The sequence below is a fragment of the Camelina sativa genome, chromosome 11 (genome assembly GCF_000633955.1).
Source record: "Camelina sativa cultivar DH55 chromosome 11, Cs, whole genome shotgun sequence".
NCBI classification, from domain to species: domain Eukaryota; kingdom Viridiplantae; phylum Streptophyta; class Magnoliopsida; order Brassicales; family Brassicaceae; genus Camelina; species Camelina sativa.
In genome coordinates, this window is record NC_025695.1 from 29,855,667 (window position 1) to 29,878,497 (window position 22,831).

At 32.3% G+C, this 22,831-nt stretch overlaps 3 protein-coding genes and 1 pseudogene across 4 annotated transcripts; all 4 read right to left on the minus strand.

Annotated features, from left to right (window-relative positions):
- LOC104728496 lies at window positions 2,338–3,978 on the minus strand (annotated as a pseudogene).
- On the minus strand, window positions 6,602–8,125 carry LOC104724651 (YDG domain-containing protein At5g47160-like). The gene has a single exon (XM_019232406.1). The coding sequence runs from the start codon at window positions 8,122–8,124 to the stop codon at window positions 6,682–6,684; it is 1,443 nt and encodes a 480-aa protein (XP_019087951.1). The 5' UTR covers window position 8,125; the 3' UTR covers window positions 6,602–6,681.
- On the minus strand, window positions 12,484–14,339 carry LOC104724652 (YDG domain-containing protein At5g47150-like). Its single transcript, XM_010443192.2, has 3 exons — window positions 14,193–14,339; window positions 13,870–13,923; window positions 12,484–13,540 (listed from the first exon to the last, which is right to left on the minus strand). The coding sequence occupies exons 1-3, from the start codon at window positions 14,246–14,248 to the stop codon at window positions 12,655–12,657; spliced, it is 996 nt and encodes a 331-aa protein (XP_010441494.1). The 5' UTR covers window positions 14,249–14,339; the 3' UTR covers window positions 12,484–12,654.
- LOC104724653 (GATA transcription factor 27-like) lies at window positions 20,110–22,822 on the minus strand. 2 transcript variants are annotated; one of them, XM_010443194.2, is made up of 7 exons: window positions 22,573–22,822; window positions 21,519–22,206; window positions 21,370–21,427; window positions 21,181–21,284; window positions 20,902–21,091; window positions 20,696–20,816; window positions 20,110–20,609 (listed from the first exon to the last, which is right to left on the minus strand). In XM_010443194.2, the coding sequence occupies exons 1-7, from the start codon at window positions 22,610–22,612 to the stop codon at window positions 20,383–20,385; spliced, it is 1,428 nt and encodes a 475-aa protein (XP_010441496.1). In that variant the 5' UTR covers window positions 22,613–22,822; the 3' UTR covers window positions 20,110–20,382. The 2 variants fall into 2 exon arrangements, with proteins under 2 accessions (XP_010441496.1, XP_010441495.1); XM_010443193.2 differs by having other exon boundaries at window positions 20,696–20,822.

Here is a 22,831-nt window from a genome sequence, read left to right on the forward strand (position 1 = left end):
TATATATATATATATATATATTTTAAATCCCCAAACCTATGGAGGGGTTCGAGACTAATCTCGCTGGGAGAGGGTATCCTACGGGTAGGATCCCCCATGTATGCAAATAGACCGTACGCAATGGGTTCATACCCATGTGGCCAAATAGATAAAGCTGAATAATTCTGCGCTTGGGGAGAATCGATCCCTGGTCTACCCCAACAAAGCGACTCTTCCACCAAGGCTACCACTAGCCCGCCCACCACCACGTGGTTAATATTTTTTTTTTTTTTTTTTTTAACTTCATATTTCAAATAATTGAAAATAGTCTAACAAGAAATTTATGTGTTGTACATTGGATATGAAGACTAAACAATTTTGGAGCTCCATCTGATAGATGATAGCTATAAGAACGACAACCTCAATAAATTGACAAATATCAACTAAATTAATCCCCGATACAGGAGGTTCTCGTTCCTTAAACATATATAGTGTAAATCTGTTTTTCATCATTGTTGTATTTGTTTGTGTATGAATGATATTGTTATTAGAGGTTTAAATTTGTAATTTAATTAAAAATATCAAGAAAAATAAATAACTAAGTTCAAATTGAGTATAATTTTAAAAATAAAGTGGATTTTAAATTAGTTAATTGCATTTTATGTAAATCATCATATAAAAAAAATTTCAGTTAAGATCATATACTAAGATTCAAAGAAACATGATTTAAATCTTGACCATTGGAGGAGAAGGAAATGAAACGGTTGTGACTGGTTGCAGATTACAAAGTAAATACAGTAAAACCTCTATAAATTAATAAGGTCGAGACCATGAAGTTTTATTAATTTATAGAGGTTGAAATTTATTGATTAATTTTTCGATAAATTAATAAAATGTTAATCTATGAAGAGATTTTTTAATTTTCACAGTTTAAAAAAATTTCTATCACAACAAAAGATACTTTTGTCATAATTCATATTTTTATAGAATTTTTTAATTTATAGTTTTCGCTATCGTGATAGGATTGATAACAATAATTAACTAGATTATCCAGGTGAAAATGATAAATGTTCAGAAGTTCAGAGTTCATATGAAATTGATGCTACTATCTTTGATGGTGATGATGAATTTGAAGAAGATCTTGCGGAAACAATTATCTAGGACTCTCCATAACTTTTGGATGCAATTTGAGAAGACAACACCAAAAGTTTTTTAATGCAATGAGAAAATTTTTAGAGATAAACTCCAACAAGAATACAAATTCACAAAATAGGCAAACAATAATAGAGTCGTATTTCACTAAATTTTCTTAGATATATATATATAATTTATATCATTATTGATTTATAATATCGGTGAGACCATATTCTTACATAGGATTTCCAAAAAAAATATTATCTTATTATTTTATCGAATTGTGCCATTTTTTACACCAGCCCAACTTGGAACAAAAAAAATTATTAATTTAGTGCGAGTATTAATTTAAAGAGTATTAATTTGTAGAGGTTTTATTGTATAGTTTCTTTTGTGTTTTGTTTGTTTGTTTTATGTATTATGAAAAACATCAAACAATTTATTTATGTATACAATAACTTATAATCATATTTTTTGATACATTTTATGATCTGTTTTGATATTTTTAAAGAGTTACATAAGAAAAAACTTGAAAAATTAGAGATACCAATAAATCCTAAAATTAGTTTAATTTGGTAAAGTAAATGAGTTGTGAACATTTGTCACAAACATTAATTTTGTAGATAGAGAGAAATGAAAAAAAGGTTTAGGTATCGTAAAGGCATTTGGTTGAATTCAGACAGATTGAGATTATGTACGGTTACCTAACCTGACCCGACTAATTGATCGGTTATCAAATTAACTCGATTAAACAAAAATTATAACGAAAGTATAGCAAAATACCAAAATTAATTCGGTTTTAACTGATTTAACCAGTTTTAACCGATATTAACAGGAGAAACCCAACAACTTGTTTCAATACGAAAGAAATTCATTAACCAAGAAAACCTGAAACCCAACCCAACCTAACCCGAAGATCTGAACTCGCAGGTTTGTGATACACAGTAGGAATCACTCAGTAAATTTCTCAACAACATTAAAAAAATAAAGGAGAGAAGAATATTGGTTCTCCTTTCACACATATCATGATCTGATTGGTTTCTTTTTTTTTTCTTAAAATTTGAATTAAATAATAGTTAAATTATATTAAAAATATTAAAATAATATATTTGAGAGACTTGTAGAGTTTCTACCAATGTTGATGTTTAAAGAAGTACTATCCTACCGAAAACTAAAAGACACAAAGTTTCATATCAAACTAACATTTCAAAAGTCTATATTGAATTAAGGTTGACCAACTATTCTGCTAAGCTTAAACTTGAAAATAGTGTTACCTTGAGGCTTTTTCTCTTCCCAGTACTTGTCAACCATATATAACCCACCATACATATAATCCTTTCCTCTATGATCCAATCTCTTTTTGCCTAGGATCACTCGCACCAGAGTATTTTCCTTAATGTTATTAGCTAAAGCCAAATTTCCTCCAACAAGCTTTTGATCTTTGATTGCTTTCTGATCCCTGCTCTTCACGTTACCTCCTTGACCACAATAGATCATCACACCATTAACGAATCTATCGTCGTAATCATTACCTTCAGATGAAACAATGCTAGTAGCTAGTTCCATGGTTCCTTTCTTCATGTAATCAATCCCACCCATGATGTTGAAGTGAAGACTGATTACATTGAGTTCTGTTGAGTTCTGCTTTGAATTGAAATTTGTCTCCAACCTCGACTCCAGGGATTGGTCCAATCATCTTTTGACAGTTCACTTGCATCCCCATTTCACTGAGAATAGTTGAGTTTGGTAATGTATCCTACTTTTGGCAGTCTTGGATTCACCTCTTCGTATTGCATTGTCACAATCGAGCTCATCAAACACAGGTTTGAAATGACGTAACACCTTGAGAACTTTCTCATGTGGGCTAAGATCTTTGAATATCCGGTTTAGTTGTATAGTCGGAATGACTCTAAGTTGATTCAACTGTCTTACGTCTTTGTGTTGAGATGGTTTATAAGCATCAACTCTTAGTCTAACCGCAACAACATTACTCAACTTCTTGTTCGCTGGTGAGTATCCATCATTAGCTCTTGGTCTTAATGTAGTTTCATTACACAAATTCTTCTTCGCCGGGGAATATTTATATTTTGGCACAATTCTGGCTACAAAAGGATCCTTGTGAAAGTTACCAAAATGAAGTCTTCTTTTGCTTTGAGAAGCCATTACCTTAATACTTTCGTCAGCTCTTAGAGGTATCTGCAAACCTTTGGATAACTGATAGGATCGAGTTTACTCTTTTAGTTATCTCCTTAGTAATAGGAGAAGTAGTGTCTCCACTTCCCACTTTCTTATTTCCTTGTTTGTAGGATCGTGAGCGATCAATGCTATTTGTATTTAAAGACATGTACTTCAACAGAGAAGTTATGAAGAGAAAATTGCAGTAACTTGTTCTAAAGTCTTTGAGAACCAAAGTGTTCTTGTCCTGTGTTCTTGATAACATTGATTGTCCTAAATTGGGACCTATCAATAACTTCTGAAAGTTAACATGGGAATCCATTAGCCTAATACCTTCCTCTTAGCTTAGAGGTTTCAATTTACTTTCAGAAAGTAAAGGAACCTTCCTCTTAACTGGAGGAAATTTCCCATTGCCAACATTACCATTGCCTCCTACATGGAAGCCAGCTTTCTTCATAATCAAATCAAACGATTCCGCTTCCTTAGGGCTATGGTAATTTTGATGACTAACACCAACACGATTGCTATCTTCATGACCATTTAAATATCCTCTTTTGTCTCACTTATAAGAGCAACTCCATCACTACCAATCTCACTTCTCTCATTTTTAACAATAAATTGTGGAAAATCTCTAACCGAAGAGACCTTTCGTTACTTATAAGAAGATGAGATCCTTTGAATCATCATCATCCTACAATGTGCACAAAATCAATTGTTTGGTAAAAAAAGATGAAACCCTTATAACAAATCTCTACCCCCACACATAAACCATAAGAAATCAAGAAAATATGAAATTTTTAACTCATGTTCAAACATATATAATTCCAAAAAAATGACATGTGTAACAAGGATCATATAAATATTGAAATCTAACAATAATTTCAAGAAAGTGACATGTGTAACAATGCAAACACAATAAATATTGAACTCTTACAATAACACTAAGGGAACAACTGTAACACTCTACCCTGCTACTCCACCGGATGAGCATAACTTGTCTCTGATATTTTTAAATGCTTACCACAATGGAAGCTTGTCTAGACTTTTGGGATGCATGAGTAAACATGTTTATTCAGTAAAAATGATCACATTTACTTACATGAACCTAAACATTCGTCTAGTCCCAATGAACATAAATCGCAATGAAAGATAGATAAACCACTTACACCACATAATCTAGCAATTTAACAAATCACAAAATCTAGCATGCAAAGTTCCTTGCAATTATTGTCAAACACGTATTAAGTAGCATCAGTCAATCTAGCTACCTAACTCGACCTTAGTGTTCCTAGAACAACATAATTAGAAGCATATGCAAGGGTCTACAATCCTACCTCGACATTGGTGTGGCAGGCATTCTAGGGTTAGCAACAACATGAGGGGGATCTTTCCTCCTTCCATCACCCGATCCAATATTAACTTCCACACACTCAATCATCCTTTGTAGATCTAAGGTTTTACAGAGAGATTAAGCTAAGATCTAGGGTTTTAAGGAATTAGCGATTTCAAATAGGTTTAACTTACAATTTAGGTTTAGGATATCCTCTCTCTAACTCTTATTGCCTTTCTATCTCCTTATGGCAGAGACAACATATTGACGACGGTGGCTAGGGCTCGGGCGTGGGTGGTAGGGTTTTGGATACAGGTCTTTCTTTATAGTTTTTAGCTTGTGACTAAAGTTAAAACTAAGGAGATAATCTATCTATTTATAAAGATACTAATAGATTAGGTTTCCTTTTTTAACGGGTTTAAAGTTTTATTTTAACTAAAGGCTTTGTTAAACAATTATTGATTTTCACTAAGGGGTCTTAATGGGCTGGCAAAGATTTTTTTTTTAAAACTGAGCCTTTTTTTTCAGAAACAAAGTCACGGAGGAATGTCTCAGACTAGAAGAGGAACTAATGCAAAGTCAGTAAGAAAATTTCGAGATCGTGTTGGTGTAGAAGACTGGCACAAGTGGGGATACAAGTGAGCGACGTAATCAGGCTTTACAGACTTCTGAATACTCATTCTCACCTTGGTCATCAAGACTAAACTCCGTAATCCCCAATCGCCCAAAGTTTCTGTGTCTTACCGAGAGATTCTCCAGTTCGGCAGACTTTTCACTTTCTGTTTGTTTACAAGGGATCCTAAAACACATGAAGAACACGAACTACTAGTGGAAGGAGAGAGACATTACGCTTTCTGTTTGTTTTCAAAACATAATCTTCCTTAAATGCATATGATCTAATAATATTTGTATTACATTTTTAAAATTTTTTGTTTGATTCATCGTTCTAGCGCAGTCTGTGCATGGCCATCTTTTTTTAGCTCGGCTAGCTCCTCTTCGATGAAAATCTCATCAATCATCATCCAAGGAGAGGTTATTCTTCCTGCACTGCCACATGAACAAGTCTCCTTTGCAGACAACTTGGGATGCGCAAATGTGAAATCATTGATCAATTCTTTCACCGCAGTGAATTGCTTCATTAGCAGACGTATCAGATAAAGTTTCCTTTGCCGAGTACTCTTAAACGATCTCTCAAAGGAACCACCACCGTAGTAGACCTGTCATTTTTAGAACAAATAAGAGAGGAATCATTTAAAATATTCATCAGAGTACTGATTACTGCAAGTGGAAGAAGAGCATCCTATTCCTCCTCCTACAAGAAAGAAAAATTTACAAAACAAAAGCGAGGAAGTCAATGCAATGCAAGTCAAGAAGGATAAACAAGAGTCAGTCAGTCAGTCAGGTTGAAAGGCTCAAAAGCTTTTGAAGACAAACGAATGACAAGACAATTCAACAAGGGTATTGTTAATTTGTTTTAGATCCATCGTTAAAACAAGTGTTGACTGATGCACATTTTGGTGTCAAACCCAACTAAATGAACTCTTAATTAGTAGTAGCAAGCAAAAGAAGAGATCGAACAAGGAAGTTAGTAGTTTACTTCCATCTATTATGCTCTGTGTCTAAACAAACACTCTCGATATCAAAGTTCTTCTAAATTGATAATATAGCTAATCAAAGAAACAGAGAGAAGAATTAAGGAAGAAACTCAGATTCAATTCTTTTTTTTTTGTCTCTGTTTAAGATTTTAACACAAAAAGAGTCTAAGATTTCAAGGGTAGGAACAAAAGTGAAACAAAACTCGTTCAGTTCAGTTTCGTGTGTTTTCGTTTTTTGGCGGCTTTGTTGTATCAGTTAAAGTTCTATGTACCGTCAATACAATTATGAAATTCAGAAACATTTCAGAAACAAAGAACTATCATTCATTATGTAAAAAACATCAGAAGCATCATTGTATTTGTACAATACAAGATCCTGAACCTACTGCAAAAAGAAAGAAAAGAAAATTCCCAAACCACACTACGGTCTGATATTACAGGTCCCTGACCTACTACATAAAGTAATCTTCACACTAATCGTTTGAACAAGTCACAAGAAGGTTGACCAGCTATTCTACTAAGCTCAAACTTGTACATGATGTTACCGTGAGGTCCTTTCTCTGTCCAGTACTTGTCAACCATGTATAGACCATCATACACATAATCCTTTCCTCTATGGTCCGATCTCTCTTTGCCAAGTATCACTCGCACTGGAGTCTTTCTCTCCATGCTATTAGCTAAAGCCAAGTTTCCCGCAACAAGCTTCTGATCTTTGATTACTTTGTGACCTCCTTCACCACAGTAAAACATCACATCAGAACCACAACTATCGGTGTAACCACTACCTTCCGATGAAACAATGCTCGTAGCTACTTTCATGTTCCCATCCTCCATGTAATCAATCCCACCCCTCATGTTAAAGTGAAGACCTATTATGTTGAGCTCTGCTTTGAATTGATACTCATCTCCAACCTCGATTCCAGGGACTGGTCCAATCATCTTTTCCTCGTTCAGTTGCATCCCTCTTTCCATGAGAACCTTCCGAGTCCTGAGATGTGCCCTGCTCGCTGCAGTCTTTGATTCACCTCGTCGTGGTACCTTGTCACGATCGAACTCATCATGCACAAGCTTGAAAATACGCAACACCTTGAGAACTTTCTCGCGTGGGCTAAGATCTTTGGTAATCCGGTTTTGTTGTATAGCCCGGGGGATGAATCCAAGTTCATTTGACCGTCTTTCATGTCTGTGTTGAGTTGGTTTATGAGCATTGGTCATTGGTCTTAACACAGCTGCATTACTCAACTTCTTCTTAGCCAATGGTGAGTGTCTATGTTTCTGCACAGCATTGGCTCTTAATCTTGAAGCAGTTGCATTACTCAACGTCTTATTCACCGGTGAGTGTCTAGGTATCTGTAAACCTTTGGATAACTTGTGAAAGTTACCATGGGAAGCCATTAGCCTAATACCTTCCTCTTCGCTTAGAGGTTTCACTTTATTTTCAGAAAGTAAAGGAACCTTCCTCTTAGCTGGAGGAAATTTCCCATTGCCAACATTACCAATGAAGCCAGCTTTCTTCATAATCGAATAAAACGATTCGACTTCCTTATTAGGCCTATGGTAATCGCGACGAGCAACACCGCCAACACATTTGCTATCTTCATAACCATTCTTCAGATCACTTTCGACAGCAACATCATCACTTCCAATCTCACTTGTCTCATTCTTAACAGTAAAGTGTGCAAAATCTCTAACAGCAGAGACCTTTTGTCGCTTAAAAGAAGGGGAGGTCCTGTGATGAGCAACACATTTGGTATCATCTCCATATCCATGGAAATCCTCCTCTTTGGTCTCACGTATGACTGCGACATGAGCACCACCAAACTCATCTTTTGCAGTAAAAGGAGGAAAATCTTTAACAGCAGCGACCTTTCGTCGCTTTAAAGCAGGGGAGGTCCTTTGAATCATCATCATCATCATCCTACAATATGTGCACAAAATCAACTGTTCTTGGTAAACAACTAAAGCACTATGTGATTCCACAAACTCTAAAAGACACTTTAAAAAGAAACAATCGAAGGAGAACCATCAAAATCTTTCTCTCATCCCCACACATAAGGATTCAAGAGAAAGATGAAGTTTTTTAACTCAGAATCAAGCATAAAATCCCAAGAAAACGACGACATGGGTAACAACAAGAATCGTATATTCTAAAGTAGGATATAGAAGAGGCAAGTAGTGTGAACACAATAAGTATTGTGTGATCTCTAACAACAAGACAAAGGGTAAATACGAAGATGACGGAAAGTGAAAAAAAAAATTTGAAATTCGAACCGTTATCAAGTGTAAAAATCATCAAAATTGTAAAAAATTACGAACCTTGATCTTAACAAAGTCAAAGACTTGATTTTTATAGCAAACCCTAACAAAACAAAAATTGAAGAAAATGGCAGAACAAGGAACGCCTAAAGGGTTCGAAAAGTCTAAAACTTGCATTGAATTTTACAGGAAACAAAAAATGTGAAATTAAAACCAAAGACCACCATGCGAGTAGAAGAAACAAGGTTGAAGAACAAATAAAGCAAAATTATAGAGCGTCTAACACAATTAGGACAAAAAAAGCAGGAAAACAAAAAAGATTCACCGAACCAGAGAAGCAGAGAATCTTGCGAGGAAGACGACGAAGACGAGTAACAACAATTGATTTCGTCTTCTTCTTATCTTGATTCTGGATTCTTCTAGATGATAATCTCTGAGGCTCGGAAAATGAGAGAGACGAAGTGACTAAACAGAGTGCTTAGGAGAGGCGGTTTCAACTAATCATGTGTTTTGGATTTTAAATCTCTTTTTTTTTTTGTTTTTTAACGGAGCCACTAAAGTCACTCACTAACAAGTAACAACGCCATTAATTTTCAGTTATAAGTTTTAAAGCGAATTATAAGCAACTAATTACTCCGTCATGATTAGAATTTTTTTTTAATGTTTACGTTATATACCAAATGAGTAGTGGTGTTTTAAGTTCTCTCTATAGCATTTAATTTTTGTTTCTCATCTACTTTATTACTAGTACTAGTTTCAAAAACTCCTAACTCTTAGGCTGCAAATGCTCCAAATGGTACTCAAAATTGAAAAAATAGATTGAACAAAATTGGGTTGAATATTCATCTCCAAAATACTGGTTGAACAAGTTAAACATTTTTGATTTAGAATTAATTTATTTTTTCAACTTTTTAAGTTGAACAGGCTGAATAAGTTTTTCCAATCTCTTCAACTTTTTCAATGTAAATCGTGAAAATTGGTTGAATAATTTTTTTCAACCTGTTCAATCTCTTCAACCATGCAACCATTTGCACCCTTAGAGTACTCCCATATATTTTCTTTTACTATATATTTCTGTTTTACTTGGGTTTTAATGTTTTTTTGTACTATAATAAAATGGAATATTGGAATAAAGAAAATAGACATTTGCAAAAATAACCTTTTTAATATATGTCCAAAGGGACGTGGTGGGAAAATTGACGTGGTTTTATAGAGGTGTAGAGGTGTCGGCTAACACAAGCTAGGGTTTCGGAGATGTCGAGCGAAATGTCGTTCGACACTAGTTGTGGTGTCGGTCGACACCATTCTTCAGTAGGGGCTGATAATGCAAATGTTTTGTTTATTGTCTAGTTTGTTTTATTGTTTGTTATTTGTGGCATGAAAAGATCTTATTGCTTGTGTGTATAAGCCAGTAGATGGGAGGATTGTCTCACTGAGTGTTTATAAAATACTCATGCATCTCAATTTGTGTTTGTGGTGCACGTAAAGGCAAAGTGTGATCATGGAATCAAGGCAATGAAGAAGAGAATGTTCTAGTGGTTCAATTGGTTGTTGTCTGGGTTCTGTATGTTGCTAGAGTGGAGTCCTTAGAATGTTGTCTAGGATTGTTGGTTCTTTGATTTATGCTGGTTTGGATTATTGGGTATTTGATATAGAGTTATTATTGGTTATTTGATTATTGGTTAATTCTTGGTTTAATGGTATCGTTCATGTTTTCCGTTGTTGTGTGATGGTGATTAGGGTGCTAGTAGATACTAATTAATTAATATTTTTTTAGAAAAACGGATCAGATCATCTCAGTATTCAAACTAGTATTTTAAATGATTTCTGTAAAATTTACAAATTATAAGTTATTCAATTATTGATTTTAAAAACTCAATGAAATCTACCTTAAAATCTATTGCTATTAAAATCTCCCCCCCCCTGTGTTTGAAATAGTTCGAGATCGATTTCACCAACCATTACCAAACACATAACTTAGCCGTTCTCAATAGCAATTATAGAACAACTAGAAAATTGCTAACCACTATGAAACAAAAATGACGTAAGATTTCATCAATTTATTGACCTCTAAAATATTTAATCTAAAATATTTATACAGCCACAAGGGCTACCATGTGTTCATGATCAACTTTCACTATGAACTTAGGCTGATGTAAAGTTATTAGGTTTTTCTAGATGAACACAAGATCATGAAACAAAAAGAAAATTGAAAGATAAAGAGGTAGGCATTACCTTATGTAAACGAGTAGAAGTTTTGGTTGGTTTTGAGCTTGTACTTGTAAGTTGGGATGTTTGAGATTCGAAACGTGCATATACCATTGTTGATCTTCTTCAATTGTCGAAAAATCGTCTCTTGCTTTGCATAAAGCATGATATGTTTTTCCTACGTAGAAATAAAAATATATATCAAAATTTTGTGGAAAATAAGAAATATTTAAAAACACAAAGACCATAAGTTTTTTAAATCAATTAACAAACATAGAAATAACTAGAGTAGAACTAGGTCTGGGCAAAAAAAATAAAACCCAAATGGAACCGACCCGAAAATATAGATCTGAATCTAAACCTGGAACCAGTAGAATACTTTATAGATCTGAATCCTAATCCCAAAAAACCAAAACCAAACTCGGAATCAAAAACCGAATGGGTACCTGACATACCTGAAATAAAATAATATACAGAAAATACTAATTATTAATATATATTTTTATTGGATAACTGACCCAAACTTAGTAAAACCGGATATTTTCTGTTTACCCTATTGGGTCATAAATGATTGGTTCCTACCTAAATCCGACCCGAGTACTTGAATGCCTAGGACTAAGTAGAATTTTTAACTATAAGATCCAAATCCATATCCATTTGGATCCCAAATATAATTATCCGGATCTATGGTCCGGATACGTGATCCTTTATAATGTTTTGATCAAAATTTTAATATAAATCTCAATCTAATTTTGTAAAACCATTACTATAATATAGGTTTAATATAACTAAACGAACTAAATATTTGGTGCAAGACTAAGATTTAGAGGTTAATGATGCAAAGCCTAGCGAAAGTTCTAGAATATTGCAATCAAAACCGTCTGTCTTGGATCCGAATATTAAAGGGAGAGCTGCATCGTTGAATTGTTGTTTGCAGGAACTGCTCACTATAATCGCATATGTTGCATGGAATTGAAAATCGTTTAGATCAAATATATGTTATGTTATAAACGTTAAAAAAAAAAATTTTAAAAACGAGATCTCTTCGGATCCAACCCATCTGAATGTCCAAATTTTCAGAACGAATCAAAACATATCCCGAATCGAACCTCCGATCCGGAATAATAACTTTCACCCCTAGTTTTAAACCCTTTTAACACACTACCATATCACAGAGGTCGATAAACAGACTGTGCTTTGGCATCTCAACTTTTAGTTGAGATGAGAACAAAAAAACAAAAGCAACTTACCCGACTCGTTAGAAGAAAATATTTATCAACCTATTTCGATTGATTGGCTCCAAAGATACAACAACCTCCTGTTAAGAAGCAACTAAGCAACTATAACCGTACGTATCTCAAACCTTTTGAGGATTAAACTCCAGCCAAACTAGATTTGATACCGTAAAGAAGAACAAGAGATCGTGTAAGAGAGATTTCGAATTCTCTGTGCTTAATTTACTGCTTTCTCAAAATTTTGTGAGGTGAATGATTTATAGAGTTCATGCAAAACCTCTTTTTATAGTGGGGAAAACCAAATCTCGATATATAACACTAAATATTCGTAGTTATTATCAATTTACCTTTTCCTAGGGTTTTCTCAACTTAATGCGATATTATTTCCCTTTTTTTTTTGTAAAGGATATTGGTTTTCCATTAAACTATAGAAACTATTTTACATATTTAAATCTAATAAAGTATATAATTTATTCTCCAAGCAAATCATGCTTTTGTATTCAAATTTGGAAGTTTACTCAATCGATAAGGAAATTATTTTATATATATTTTTTAGTTCCATTTATTTATACTGTATATATCAGCATATATATGGGGAAAGGAATATATGTATGACTTTTTTTCTTGTAATTAAGTAAACAACTTCCAAAACGGGTATAAGTTTGTCTGTTAAGAAATGTAAATTTACCTTTTCCAACTCCCTTTCTTTATTATTTTACGATACTAATATATCAAGTCTAAGTCAAGTCAATGGAGGTTGACCAGGAATCCTACAAAGCTTGAACTTGGAGACAAGCTTACCTCTAGCCTCTCTCTCCTCGCCAAACTGTTCAACCAAATACAAACCATCGTACACGTATCGCTTCCCTTTACGATCCCACCTCTCTTCTCCACGGATCACTCTGACTTCAGTTTTATGCGTCATACTGTTAGCCAACGCCAAGTTCCCTTTGATCCGTTTTTGGTCTTCAGTCTTCTTTTCCTTGCTGATTACGTTACCTCCTTCACCTGTGTAAAACATCACACCAGAGTTGAACGTATCGTTGTAGCCGTACCCTTCTGATGCTACGATGCTTGTGGCGAGCCTAAGGTCTCCTCTTTTCAAGTAATCGATCCCATGCATGGTCTTGGAGTGAAGCCCGACGACACGGAGTTCGGTTTTGTACTGAAACTCATCCCCGACGTTGATTCCTGGAACTGATCCGATTATCTTCTCAGTGTTTAATTGCTTCCCCATATTCTCCAGGACATTGAGCGTCTTGATGTCGATTCTGCTTGTTGCTTCCAACTGATCACCACCGCGCCTGGCCTTCTTTTGTTGATCCAACTCTTTGTACACTCTTTTGAAGAGAGTTAATACCTCAAGCACTCTCTCACGAGGAGTAGGATCAGAATCAGATGATCTTCTAGTCTCCATCTCTCGTCTGTGAGATGAACTCGAAGCTGCGACATGATGACCATCTGGTTGTTGTTTTGATTTGACACAAGTTGGAGCTGCAACCCTCGGATGATGGTCAGAAACATCATCATCATCAATCTTACAGGGATCAATGTGAGTTCCACAGCCCGATGGGAAATCTCTATTGGCGAAGACAACAGATCGCTTCTGAAAACTACTAGACATATTCCTGTAGAAAACACAACAATCACAAAGTGCAAATCAAGATTTGGAGTAATCTACGATCTCTTAAGAAGTCTAAAACTATATATCAAACACACAACCATGAAGCGAAATGCATAAACTTTTCGTAGATTTCAAGTTTGCCATACAAAAGTTAAAGAACTTTATAACACAGAGATTGAACCCAAATCTCGATTTTGACGGATCTATCAAACAGAGATGGTATCATACAGAGAAGTGTAGTCACTGAGTTTAGATATTACCAAACGATCTTCATGTGTGGTCATGAGATCAATATTGAGAGTCTTGAAGAAAATTGAAAAAAAAAACACTAACCTCGCTGGTGATGATCTCTCTCTCTCCATGAGCTTCAAGATGCGATTTTTACAACTGATTTCAAATCAAAATTACCATAAGATTGTTCTCAGAAACCCAAAAGATGAGATTTTCACCTAAAATCAAAGCAAAATCAGAGCATGGAGTTTTGAAAAGCATAAAGATCTCATTTTTTTTCTCAGGGAACAAACAAAAGCGTTTGGTTGAAATCGAAAGCGACAAACTCAGACAAGATCGTACGTAAAATCGCTGAACGAAACAACAACGCACCAGAGAGAGAGAGAGAAGGAAATGAGTTTATGAGTAATCGAGATGAGTTGTACCTTGTCTGCGTTTTCCGACGAATCGAGTAGTGTAGTAAGTTACTACACCTCATCATCTCATATCTTCTCTCCGGCTCCGGCGAAACGAAGATTTTAGAGAGAGACTTCTTTTTTGTTTGTGTTGAGTTTATTTGACTAAGAAAGAGAGTTCAGTTTTTATATAGAAATGGAAATGTATGAATACAGAGTTGTTCTCTTATTATGGTCATAAATGGGCCATTGCCATTATTAATTTCATGGGATCATTTTTAGACAATAATCCAAAACTTATCAATGTGAGTTTTTTTTTCTAAAGTTATGATTACTTTTTAATTAGTAAAATATATATAATGCATGCCAGTAGTAATACACTGCTGCAGCTTTGCATTTATTTGAAGATTAAAAAAAAAGAAAAAGAAAAGGAGTAGTGTATTACATTACCACAAAAAACGTATACGTGTAGAAAAGAGTGTTCTACTAATATTAGAAGTTGAAAACATCTTACATTTAAAAAAAAAAAAATGCAATAGTCTAAAAGATACTTTCACACTGGAAAGGAAAAAAACAGAAGCAAATCCTCTTATGTAATATTATTGTGATTTTTTTCTATCAAACAAGTCTCCACTGAATTTAGAAACTGTAAAAAGCCTATCCAAAGATAAGTTCTGAAAACTTAAGAATGTTTTTTTAATAAAATAAAAAAATAGAAATGCAATAGTATAAAAGATGCTTTCACACTTATATTCAAAATAAAAGGAAAGGGAAAAAGAAGAAGCAAATCCTCTTATGTAATATTATTGTGATTTTTTTCCTATCAAACAAGTCTCCACAGAATTTAGAAAGTGTAATAAGCCTATCCAAAGATAAGTTCTGAAAACTTAAGAATGTTTTTTTAATAAAATAAAAAATAAAAATGCAATAGTATAAAATATGCTTTCACACTTACATTCAAAATAAATGGAAAGGGAAAAAAAACAGAAGCAAATCCTCTTATGTAATATTATTGTGATTTTTTTCTATCAAACAAGTCTCCACAGAATTTAGAAACTGTAATAAGCCTATCCAAAATAAGTTCTGAAAACTTAAGAATGTTTTTTTTTTAAACTCATAGACATTAGTCATCAATGCAACGCAAGTCTAAAGTTTGTCAATTGTCATCTCCAGGTTTCTTTAACCATTTTCCATATTCTCAATTTTTTTCTTCTTTGACTTGGTTTGACTTGTAGTACATTACATTGTGTTCTGCTTTTGCTATCTTGTAGATCATCTTCATGTATAGATTTTTCAAAAATTCGTTTCCCTTTTGAGCTTTCTTCTCGTCATTTAGCAGCAATTTTTTCAAGTTTTTAAACCCAATTGCTATCACAACAATTTCAACCATGAACTTCCAGAGGGCATTGTTAATTTGTTAAATCTCCTACTTCTTTAAAGAAATGTCTTTCGTGTGTTATTAGTTAATAATATCGTTCACCTATTAACAGTAAACACAATATCAATTGCTTTAGCTAGGTTTTTGTGTCACAATAGCCACAATGTTACATCCCTCTAGGACTTCACCGGTTTCAGTTTTTAGTTATATACCGACTATTTCTTTTCTTCATTGACTTCTCTTGATCCTTTAAAATTTTTTTTTGATTCTTGCTCAAGAAACGAGAAAGAGTAGTGGAAGTTGAAACCATATTTTACTTTGGTTCTGGTTTACTTTGTAATTTATCTATATGTATAAGAAAAAAAATTAAATTAATATGAATTATGGTTTTGGAATTGCTGACCATAATTTTTTTTAACTAACTTAGATTAAAAAAAGGTAAAATTTTGGAAAAAAACAAAAGCATGAACTATTTATAAATGGCACTGTTCAAGAAAGCGTTAGACGGTATGTGGGCGGTGACCTAGCGCCTAGTGCCTAAAACGCCTAGTCGGAGTTTAGGTGTTTACAATACAAAACATTATATATGTGATAATATATATAAAATTGTGTTAAAATATATGTTAAAAGAAATAAATCATAAACTAAAATTAGTAAAAATACATTTATTTAATTTAGATTAATAATATATGACCATTTATAAATATGGATATGAATATAAAATTTAAAAATTTGAATATATGTAGTTAAAAATAAATATATATATATTAAAATAATATTATGTGATTTTAGGCGGTCTAAGCGGTCGTCCAAGTGTAAATTGTCTAATCGTTATTGATTTTCCAAATAATTCATGAATTTTTGTTGACTTTACCAAATAATACACGATGTTAATGGATTTTGTTATTAAGTCCTTAAATTGATTTTTCAAGTAAATCACCAAATTTATTTCTACTATTAAAAGAAAAGTCATTTATAAAACTATATTTAGTTTTGTAAAGACGTACATCCAAATGCCATTGAAGTTATGACAAATTTTTTTAAAAGGATAAAAACGAAATTTATATAAAAAATATATGATCCTGATCAAAGGAATAAAATCGTGAATATTTAATGTTTTAAATGGAGAGAATATCGGCATAAATCTGTTTTTCTTTTTAGAAACAGTAATCCATTTAATATTTTCTATGTTTTCTACATATACGCCAAAATATTGACAAAACACCGTAAAAGAGTTGTCAACTAACTTTTATGGAAAAAAACTAATATTATATAATTAAAATTTTCCAACCGAAAAGGGTTTATTGTTTGACTAAATATATGTTTTACCAGTGTTTTTTTAAGTAATTTAATTTACTAATTAAGTATATATACTTTAAAAACAATAATTATATTTTGTGAAAATTCCAGTATATGTAAAATAGAACGTGTAAATTCGAATAATGAAAACAATATATTGAATAGTTTTTTTTAAAAAAAGAGGATATAAATTTTAGATTAAAGTACAAAAATAAAAAAAATATAGGTAGATAAATTTAAGTATCAAGCTTTCACTAATTTGGATAAGAATTGACTATGCGACAGGTAATTAACCACTTTACAAAAGACACTTTGAGATTTTTGGTTTTTTTGAAAACAATTATATAATTTAAAAAAATTATAATTTTTAGGATAATTTCAACTAACTAAATAAAAAAATATTCAATATAGAACTCTGGTAACCCGTCTAAATTTTTTACCCAATCTTTTTTAGTAAATATTGTCTAACAAGTAATTATTTAAAAGGAAACGAATATAAGATAAAATAAATTCTGATGGATATGGAACGAGACGGGACGAGACCATAATGGATAAGACGATACAAGATGAGACAGAATGAGATATGACAAGAGGAGATGGGTTAGAACGTGAGGGGAAGGGATGAGACAGTGACGTGTTTCCCGTTCCAAAGTAAACACGTCTAAGTTTATTCTTTTTTAAATTTACATAAAAATAACGCAAAAATAATATAGCACTAGGTTAATATAATTCTTAGTCATTTTACGAATTTAAAATTTATATGAAAATATTTTGTCTCATAGCACGGATTACTACCTAGTTCTTACTATTTAACTAAATCTATTAACATGTAATCAGGTCATCGAATTGTTGCGTTATAGAATTCAAATTCGTGATTTTTAAAAAAGTCAACAGAAAATTCAAGGTTTATTTGGAAAGTCAATATAAGTTAAATATTATATCCACCACAAGTAAAGTTCATATTTATTTCACCATATTTGGTATGCTTTGTTTGTTAACAAAAGATTAATAAGAATTTCACACATAGAAACATTGATCCTCATCAGAATAACACACATATATATATATATATATATATAATCATTGAAGAAAATAACCAGAATTTATTGAAGAAACAGATATATATATATATATATATATATATATATATATATGTGTGTGTGTGTGATATGTGATAATTATATATTTATTGAAGAAATGGTGGTGTTTTTGACAAAATTATTTTGGTTTAATGAGAGAAAATGACACATTTTATTTGTTTTATATCAAGGTGAATATTTATAATCTTTTTTTCTTTTAGGATTAATAACTGATTGTATAATTTCCATAATTTTGGTATTATATTAATTACGTGAGTATGTTTATTGTACTTATCTTTTAATAATTTTTACTTTAATATTAAGATTTGAATTATCCTTTCACAGTTTTAAAAGTTAACAAAATTACAGAATTTTTGTTCATATACGTAGATTGTGTTATATTTTTCTTATTATCTATTTATACATTTTGGAGACAATTATAAAATAAATCATGAAGTTCAAACCTATTTACAAGTATGTCATTGATATTAATTATTAATTTAATAAATAAATTAACTCTATCTCTATTCATTTTTTTTATAGAAACTAAGTGTTTTAAAAGGTAACAAACATAATTGCAAATGTATGCAGATTTTGTTTTCTTATTTTATAAAAAGGTGAATGAAGAAGTTCACCCCTAAGGATTAACCCAAGTATTGTTGTTTACTTGATAAAAAAATTTAAAATTGATTAGATAAAAAGTGTCTTTTAGCCTCAAATACTATATTTTACTTTCATGGTTTCGTATGATGAGTTTTTGCGATTAAAGATGTTTTAACATGTTGCGTGATCCACCTTGCATGGCGGGTTTGTACTATAGAACTAACATTAAAACTTTCATATAATATAGATTTGTAGTCATAGTTTGGAAAATTAACTTATAAATTACTTAGTATATAAACTACAAAATATTACACATAGTACAACACAATCTTAATATTCCAAAAAAAAAAGTGTATACACATAAAAATATACACTAACAAACCATATAGGCATATACCTCTCTTTAATACTGGAAAACAAAAGTAAGTGTTTTAAATTTTTTATATTATATCTAATAACAAATTTAATGTAATTAAGTTCTAAACTGTATAAAACGTAAGAAGAAAAAAAACATTCTAAACAAAATTATAAATTAATTAGATAAAAATTAATTAATTAGAAATTTGAAAACTAAATAAATTAAAAATTATTATATAAAATACAATAATTTATAATTTAGTCCCGCGTTGTATCGCGGATGAAAACCTAGTCTTTTACATTTTTAATTGCTTAAAACAAATTTTATGTATATATACGTATTAGATAGAGAAATTTACATTTTAAACTTTCAAAGTGTCATTTAGTAACACTTTAAACCTTGAGATATTTTCACTAACTATAAACCTTTAAAATGATTTCACTAACACTTTAAACCTTAAAACTAACTTTCATATTTGTACCACTACGAAAGATGACAAAACAGTGATATCTGTCAACGTGAAATAGTTAAACTATGCTGGTTTGATTTAAATACTTATTTAATTAATTTAATTTAATTTAATTATTTATGACGATTGAAAAAAAAATAAAAAATACATTTAAGCACAAAAATGAAGAATCAGAGGTAAGATTAAAACATTTGACAAAATGTAAAATTGAAGACGACAATATATTTAGAAGATTCATTGATTTCTAACGAAAAGTCAATCGATTTGAATCATAATCCAGTGGAAATGCATTTATTAAAAGGATTAATAATGTGAAGAGTAGCGTCGTAAAAGTTTTGTTTACAATGAAGATGAGCACAAATTCATTTTTTATCTTTTTATTTCTTTATAAAACTAAAACTAATTAAAATTTAAATTAAATCAACATAGTTTAACTATTTCGCGTTGACGAATATTATTATTCTGTTATTTTTTATGGCGATCAAAAATGAAAGTTAGTTTTAAGGTTTAAATTGTTAGTAAAATCATTTTTAAAGGTTCAAAGTGTTAGTAAAATTATTTTAAAGGTTTATAGTATTAGTGAAATTCTCTAGAGATTTAAATTGCTACCGAATGACACTTTGAAGGTTGATATATAGAAATTATGTACTTAGATAGAGAATTCATTGCTTTATTTCTGTATTTGGGTATCATATTACTACTAAATATTTTCTCTTCCTACACGAAATAAAAGCACAAATTTAAACTTTAAAGAAAAAAGATAAAAGAAATCGAAACTTTCTTGTTCTTGGAGTTTAGTAAGAACAATAAGACATATGTATCAACATATACATATAAGACCATCAGACAGAGCCCTTACATAAAAATCCTTCCTTTTCTATCAGCAAATTGCAATTTCTAGTGCAGAAAAATCTCATTTTGCCAAAGAGCTTAAAGAGCAAAAGTGTTTTCCCTTCAAGAGAGAGAGAGATCATGTAAAGTCTTAGTCTTTGTTCTGAGAAACACCAATGAGTTTGAGAAACTTTTATCTTCTTTCATATCATGTGAAGAAGCTCTGCTTGAGGGAATGATCCATTCGACGGCACATCAAGAAGAAGATCTTGATCAGAAATATCATTATCTTCATAGCTAAACACTAGAGATCCACCACAGCTCATAGGGTTAAAGGAAGATACACTATTCTCTAAAATCTCTTCAGTTTTGATGTGGTTTGATCTAATCTTCATCACTTCTTTGGGGCTTCTCATCACAACCCTTGTCTCTGAAGGATACAAAACCTCAATATAATCAGAAACAGACAGATTTTATCGCAGAAACTTATGGATTGACTCAAGAATCTTAATTGACCTGAGAAGTTTTGGTTTAAGCTTTCACAAGGTCTTTCAATGGTTACAAGACTATTATTATTTGATGGACTCAGGTTTGAGACCCTTGATGGTGTAGTAACAGAGTCTTCAATCTCTTTTCTCTGTTCCTGAAGCAAATAGATTAAGTGAACAAAGTCCAAAAGTATAGAAACTATTTGTTTCAAGAAAAGAGTATATGTTGAAAACCTTGAGCATGTAATAGCTTTCCAACAAATGGGATTTGTTAGGATCGGATAAAGCAAGCTTTGCAAGAGTCTTGATGTCTTCAAGTTTTGATCCAGATGAAGAAGATGTCTCAAAAACACCATCTGCTACAAGTTGTTGAAACAAGGAGAAGTTCTCTTTGAATTGAGAACTCTCAAACATGCTTCTGAGGCTGGTAAAGGAGAAAACAGGAAGCATAAGAAGAACTCGAGTAAGCCACTGAAATCTGTAAAATACTGAAGTTTCATTGAGTTAAATTACCTATCAGGACGATCAACAGAGTCAACTTGAGGAAGTAATTTCATTAGTTTTTTCTGTTCTTCCTCAGTGAATTTTTCTATGAACTCATCGAAGTTGAAAACAGCCTGCAGAGATATTGTTCCCAAGTCAACTTAAGGCAATCAATTGATTTTTGAAGAAACACAGTTGTTGGTATGCAAATGAAGTTACCTTTAAATCTATGCTACAGAGTAGTAAACTATGTCTTCCTAAGACTTGAGATTTGCTCCTGCAACAAAAAATACTTCATTAATGCTTTACTGAAATCAGAATCTCCAAAAGCAATCTTCGATCTTTATTGTCTTCCACAAGTTATTTACCTCTTCAGTAACTCCTGCTTTATAGCTTTGCCACCAAACTTAGCAGAATGAACTGATGAGGACTTGCTGCTCTCAACTAAGAATGAGCTAGCTTCAGATTCCTCTTCTCGAGCACCCGAGCTGTGAGGATCTCTCATAAGAACACTCCCATGTCCTAACAACATTGGTGTTTCATTCTCAAAAAGTAAATCACATTCTGAAGAACCAGAGAGACAAGAAGACTGCTGTTCTTGTAGAATGGTATAAAGATCCTTTGTGAGTTTTTCAACAGAAGAAGCAGCCTTTGGACGGCCCACACCTGTCCTCCTCTTACAAGGAAAAGTCGTTTCCCACGCATTAGATTGTGCACAGCTCTCAGAGTTTGATACAACCGATCCTGAACTCGATCTATTGCTAGCATCTTCGTCCAGAGCCTTCCTCTTGAAACCAGTACTGAATTCCAAGTTTGCTCTTTTAACTGTGAAGTTTTCTTGATATGTCTTCCTCTTTGGAATCTTTTTGTTCAAAGACATTCCTTTAATCATCACCCTTTGATGAGCTCTACGATCATCAATCTCTATCTCATCACCTTCAGCACGAGAATGAAGCGGTGTGTAGTTCACTAATGTTCCCTTAGTTCTCCACCTAGAACCACACGCATTGCACAACACCGGCTTCTCTGGTGGCCCGTTTCGCCATAGAGGTGTGCCTGTTTACAAAAATGTTCCCAATGATCAAACACTCAATAGCAACAACAAGAACAATGAATCATACTTTGAAGACCAAACAATCCTAATAAGTCTTTACATCATAATATATTGAGTCTCAGACAAAAAACTATGAGTTCAGTATTCATTTGGTAAACAATTCAAAGCTCAATAAGAGTGATCAAAAGCAACAAAGGACACCTACATACAACGTGGTCTTGTGATCATAATAAACACAGACACAAACCAAACCAAATCATTTTCAAATGCTCAATCTTGTTCATGTCTCCAAAGAAACGTTTGCATTATCACACAGTTCTTGAATAGTCAAAGAAATCAAATCGAGAATTGAAGAAACAAGAACTCACTTGTAACTCCACAGTGATAGCAAGGCCCTTGCTTACCCATCCCCTTTTACTCTTTTTTTTTTTCAAAAATTATACAATTTCACAAGAGTCAGAGAATTTGTGAAATTGAGTTTTAAGGTTGTTTACTAATTTCAGCTATACAAAGACTGGGTTTTGGGAAGCTTCTCTACGAAGAAAAAAAAAACCCAGAAGAAAAAAAAAAAAAGAGTTTTATGTTTGCAGAAGAAAGCCAAATAAAAACCCAGAAAACAAAAACACA

Coding starts and splice junctions, on each gene's coding strand:
- LOC104724653 (XM_010443193.2), bottom strand. CDS start 22,612: ATGGGTAAGCAAGGGCCTTGCTATCACTGTGGAGTTACAA. Junction 22,207..22,572: donor CTATCACTGTGGAGTTACAA/GTGAGTTCTTGT, acceptor TTTTGTAAACAG/GCACACCTCTATGGCGAAAC. Junction 20,610..20,695: donor CTTAAACCAAAACTTCTCAG/GTCAATTAAGAT, acceptor TGTATCCTTCAG/AGACAAGGGTTGTGATGAGA.
- LOC104724651 (XM_019232406.1), bottom strand. CDS start 8,124: ATGATGATGATTCAAAGGACCTCCCCTGCTTTAAAGCGACGAAAGGTC.
- LOC104724652 (XM_010443192.2), bottom strand. CDS start 14,248: ATGATGAGGTGTAGTAACTTACTACACTACTCGATTCGTCGGAAAACG. Junction 13,924..14,192: donor CGTCGGAAAACGCAGACAAG/GTACAACTCATC, acceptor ATTTGAAATCAG/TTGTAAAAATCGCATCTTGA. Junction 13,541..13,869: donor GAGAGATCATCACCAGCGAG/GTTAGTGTTTTT, acceptor TGTTTTCTACAG/GAATATGTCTAGTAGTTTTC.